The 5,244-nt window shown below is 32.7% G+C and overlaps 1 protein-coding gene across 4 annotated transcripts; it reads left to right on the top strand.

The window, feature by feature from the left end:
• Window positions 1-485: 485 nt before the first annotated feature.
• On the top strand, window positions 486-4,661 carry LOC132035290 (putative pectinesterase 11). Of its 4 annotated transcripts, none has more exons than XM_059425564.1 (6): window positions 486-818; window positions 976-1,060; window positions 1,279-1,713; window positions 2,584-2,772; window positions 3,900-4,135; window positions 4,224-4,661. In XM_059425564.1, the coding sequence occupies exons 3-6, from the start codon at window positions 1,321-1,323 to the stop codon at window positions 4,429-4,431; spliced, it is 1,026 nt and encodes a 341-aa protein (XP_059281547.1). In that variant the 5' UTR covers window positions 486-818; window positions 976-1,060; window positions 1,279-1,320; the 3' UTR covers window positions 4,432-4,661. The 4 variants fall into 4 exon arrangements, with proteins under 4 accessions (XP_059281547.1, XP_059281546.1, XP_059281549.1 ...); XM_059425563.1 differs by having other exon boundaries at window positions 486-881; XM_059425566.1 differs by lacking the exon at window positions 976-1,060.
• The last annotated feature ends 583 nt before the right edge of the window (window positions 4,662-5,244 follow it).

The raw sequence follows: 5,244 nt of genomic DNA, 5'->3' as shown, positions 1-5,244 counted from the left end.
TACTAATAGAATCTCATACAACCATCATATAACTAACTGCTAATGCCGGAAGTGTATATTAAGAATTATTTGAATTTAATTACAATCTTTTTCTGCATTTTCCGCACATAATTTGACAAGCGTCCGAATAAAAAATGGACATAAGATTTTCATAATCAGCCTTAATTAAACTTGTTCGGGATTAAAACATAATTGATCCATATAGTTAATGAGAGAATAGAAAAAAAATGTAACAAAATAGTAGCGATCATGAGAACAATGAGAGTAAACTCATCATATCCGATTTAAATTGTGTCGTCTTGATCACTGAAGGTCTCATACGGGACTAATTATTATATTCTGATGCATCAGAAATTTGACTTTTGTTTAAATCGTTCAAGTCTTGACCAGTCAAACGTTTTTTTTTTTTTTAATTCTAAATTAACGACCTAAAACGCCATAGAATTAAGGTAATTTTCCACTATATATAGAAGTTGTGCAGCACGTATACTTCAAAAACTGCCAAGAATTTAGGCTATTCAAATTCTTAAATATAAACGGCGCCAAATTTTAGACGTGCAAAGTAACCGATACTATACACTCCCTTTTTTCCCGCCCACTTCTCCTAATTGTCAACTTCCCCACATTAACTACACTGCCATACATCTCTTTTTTATTTTCTCTTCCTAATTTGAATTGAAATTTGAAGCCAGAAATATAATAGCTACTGCAAATTGATTTGAGGTGAAATTCATTTGGTATTTTCTTTCTTTGACTATGGAGAATGACCTGAATATTCAAGTTAATGGAGAAATATCAGAACTTTGAAGTTTGACGACGTACGTACTTTATTCCCAAGAAAACTTGTTGAATACTGAAGTCCCCTTGTATATATAAGGAAGGTAATAATTCAATTTTTTAAGCTGCACTTCTCAAAGTTCTAAGATTCTTTTTCCTAAAAGACTAAATTTGTCATAATTTTGAGCTTTTTCGCAGAGGACAGGAAAATTATACTGTGCAAGTAGAGAAAAAACAACTCTTTTTTGCACATATTGTTGGATTTTCTAGTGTAGTGGCAAAGGTAATTAGTCAAACATTATTTTGAATACTGATAGAATCTCCTCTTTTCAAATTACATTTTCGGAGACATCGGAACAGTCACTACATCATTCGTACAGGCCGCGACTTATGCAACAAGCCAACAAGGAACTTCACTTTTGTCTATAAATACTGCATATTTGATTTCAAGAAAAAATGCAAGAACTTTATTTTCTTCTTTTGCGCTTTGTATTATCACAGGTGTGTTAATTAAAATTTCTGACTTCGTTGCTGCTTTTCGATATGGCATTTCACGGGTACACTGCGTTGATGGTTGTTATGTTAGCTACGAGTTATTTACTGGTTTATTCTGAAGCTGAGTCATCATCAAGTCAATCGTCAAGTGCAATTTTGATAAAAGTGGATCAATCTGGTAATGGAGATTTCACGAACATACAAGACGCAATTGATGCAGTGCCTTCAAAGAATTCTCAATATGTATTTATTTTGGTTAAGCCTGGTGTTTATAGTGAGAAAGTTGTTGTTCCTGCTGACAAGCCATTTATAACAATCAGTGGGAGAAAAGCAGCTGCGAGCAATACCATCATTACAGGGAATGATTATGGAGATATATTTAAATCTCCCACTTTCACCGTTTTTGCTTCTGATTTTGTGGCTCGGTACCTTACAATTCAGGTATATGTTGCATAAATACTCACTTTTTTTTTTTTTTTTTCAGATTCATGTTCTACATTTGGACATTTTAACATGCAATATAATGGATTAGAGTTATTTGCGCTGATAGGTAATTTTTTATACATGATCAATGTAGTTTAACCCGTTATAAGATGTTAGTTGACACATTTACAAGGTGATTATAAGATGTCAGTTAACACATTTATAAGGTGATTAGTTGTGCTTATAATAGAGATTTACTCGTAATTATCTTCCAAATGACTAGAGATGAATTCAGGATTAAACTCTATCAGCCGTTTGATTACATGGATCAACCGTTTGTCAAGCGTTTGGTTGTGGTTTTAGTTAAAATCAGGATTATACCAAAATCATGCATGAGATTAACTATCCCATATTGAAATGGGATTATTTGTCCTCGTTATAATCCCAAGATTATAATCTTGGGAAACCTTTTTCTAAACCAAACAACCCCAATCAGTTCAACTTTGAAAGTTCTTAACATTAAACCCAACGTATTTTTAACATTATGGATTCAAATATACTATTTGTTACAATTTTATTTTTTCACATAAATTTATGTTTTTCTTCAAATGTACCCGGTTCATATTAATCCTATACTGCAATGTTGCATCCGCCTTTGCAGTTGACATGACCGTGAAAATCTCTTTTAAACCATCAGCATACAAAACTTAAAGCCATATATATATATATATATATATATATATTAGTACCTTTAATTATATGCTTGTTGAATAATTAATTAAGCAACATTGTTAGACTTCCGATAGATTTATATAAAATTAAACAGTGAAAATATGTAGCATTAGCTTGTTGATTTATTAATATTTTTTTTGTTGATGTTAATTACAGAACACGTATGGACCTGGAGTACAAGCAGTAGCATTGAGAGTAGAAGGTGATAAAGCAGCCTTCTTGGGTTGTAAAATTAGGTCTTATCAGGACACATTACTTGATGATGTTGGAAGACATTACTACAAAAACTGTTATATTGAAGGGGACACTGACTTCATATGTGGAAATGCCGCTTCTCTCTTTGAGGTAACATATGTGCTATATGTGGTAATATTATATACGGAAAAGGTAAATATCCAACTATACATTATCGGAAATGGGCTGCATTTATCATTTATTTTCTGGTAATATTATATATATTTATATCAACTATAGAAATGGCTCATTTATCTTACTCATCAATAGTTTGACTCATTTATGCCATCGCAAATAAAAAATGACTCATCCATGCCATATTTCATTAAAGTGATTTTACAATATCATATATGACACGTGGCCTCCAACTAGATTATGGTTCGAGTGGGTAAGGTGTATGAGTCGGATTTTTTATTAATTTGGTATTTAAAATTGGCCGGTTTAATTGAACGATGTAGACCTCTAATTTGAGGCCACGTGTCATATCTGGTATTATAAAATCGGCATTAATAAAAAATGGCATGGATGAGTCATTTTGGTAACGAGCGATGGCATAAATGAGTCAAAATATTGATGAGTGGCATAAATGAGCCATTTCCTATAGTTCGATGGCATAAAAATGAGCCATTTCCTATAGTTCGATGGCATAAATGAGCCAAACTATTGACGAGTGGCATAAATGAACCATTTCCGATAGTTGGATGGCATATTTGAGCCTTTTCCGTATTATATATACACCCAGTATTTATATCAAAATAATACTCCAGAGTGATGCTATGTCATGTGTCTTTCATACAGTCATTTATTACTCCACCATGGTTAAGCGATGTATCCTATTCTCCCTTAATTTTTAACCGCTAAAGTTAAATTACTTGATTTAATTTCCTCTTGCCATATATAAAACTTCTCATCAAATATTTAATTGTAATTGTATGTGCTCTAGCAGACCCTAAACGTGGAATCAAAATTTTAATAAGAGATTCAAAGAAAGAAGTTAAGATCATTCGCATGACCAAGCAACAAACTAAAGTCATTTTTAGCCCTTTAATCCCTAAAATAGAAGTTAAGCGGATACAATAATTCATATATTAGATAGATACGAAAAACTGTTGTTACCTATATGTACAAGTAATTTTTTGGGAAAGATATTTCATTGAGCCCCGATAGAACATGTAGCTTTTTCTCTGGTACATCTCAACTTACTTGGCATTGAGACGTAATTTATTTATTTTCCACAGAAATGTCGTTTACATTCACTTTCACAAACAAATGGGGCTATAACAGCACAACATAGGCAATCACCTCAAGAGAATACAGGTTTCACTTTCAATGGATGCAAGATTACTGGAGTGAAGAGTGCAATTCTTGGTAGACCATGGGGTGCCTATGCTAGGGTAATATTTGCCCAAACTTACATGTCAAGTATCATACTCCCTAATGGTTGGGAGGACTGGAATGACTCCTCCAGGCAAAAGTACGTCATTTAACTTATACACTTGACAGTATAAATAAATTTTTTACACTACCAACAACGTTATTTTAACATGCTTACTTCGCAACAGGACATCATATTTTGCTGAGTACAAGTGTTATGGGCCAGGTGCAAGTTCTGATAAGAGGGTGAACTGGTTAAGGACTTTGTCTAGTGAAGATGCTGAACCTTACTTGAAAGAGAGCATCATGGGCCCAAAAAGTTGGGTTAGGTCCAAGCCCACACATTTGACACCTTTCTCTGAAGCCAGTTTCAACAAAAAGAGAAGCAGCCCATGAAACTTAAATTTATTAGTAGCATATTTTGCTCAAAGTTCTTCATGTATTTCGTGATTATATTTTTTCTTAAATTACTGTAGTTAGTCCTAAGTTGTTTGTCAATCGAACCCTCTACAACTATGATGGAGGTTTTTAGTGAAGACACAAAAGATCTTCGATTTATTAAGTAGAGAGAGTGCCCTATCTATTAAAAGATTAATGTAAGCAAACTCTTGTCTTTAAAATTATTACTCCATCTGTTTCAAAATACTGTTACTTTTCGCATCTTGAGATTCAAATTACGATGTGTTTTTTCATTGTATTGATATGAGAAGAATTACAACTTTTTGTATTTTCCATATAGTTTCTGAAAATCTAATTATAATTTTAAAATATTAAATTAATCTCTATCTGAAGATTAATCAAATTAACTCTCGAGAAGTGAAACGTGATAAGTACTTTGGGACGGATGAGTACCTGTTAACCTTTAGCCTTCTTCTGACAAAACATGTACAAGTAGAGAATTGGCATAACAAAGTAGACAAATCTACCAGTACATGCATGAAAATACTCTTAAAAAGGTTTCTCAAAATTTATTATATATAAGATAGGAATAGAAAATTAAGCCAAATCATTAACAAAGGGATATTCTTTAGTGGAGACATATCAAAATGATGTTCCCACATTAAATTTACGGAATGTCTTTTGTAAGCACACTAAAGGCCAGTGAAGTAATTACCAGCAAATGAAGACAGGCTACTTTTAACATATATAATTGGAGAAGTGGATGACAGGCGTACTTGAGATAAGAATTGACTTCTGAAAGTAACAAAG

Source organism: Lycium ferocissimum, chromosome 10 (assembly GCF_029784015.1).
Source record: "Lycium ferocissimum isolate CSIRO_LF1 chromosome 10, AGI_CSIRO_Lferr_CH_V1, whole genome shotgun sequence".
In the NCBI taxonomy this organism is placed as follows: domain Eukaryota; kingdom Viridiplantae; phylum Streptophyta; class Magnoliopsida; order Solanales; family Solanaceae; genus Lycium; species Lycium ferocissimum.
Note: the sequence above shows the minus strand (reverse complement) of the source record. Positions and strands in the feature narration are given on the sequence as shown.

Bases quoted from the DNA above. Each gene is read 5' to 3' on its own strand.
- LOC132035290 (XM_059425566.1), top strand. From the start codon at position 1,321: ATGGCATTTCACGGGTACACTGCGTTGATGGTTGTTATGTTAGCTACG. The intron at 1,714-2,583 runs GTATATGTTGCA...TGTTAATTACAG, and splicing joins CTCGGTACCTTACAATTCAG to AACACGTATGGACCTGGAGT. The intron at 4,136-4,223 runs GTACGTCATTTA...ACTTCGCAACAG, and splicing joins AATGACTCCTCCAGGCAAAA to GACATCATATTTTGCTGAGT.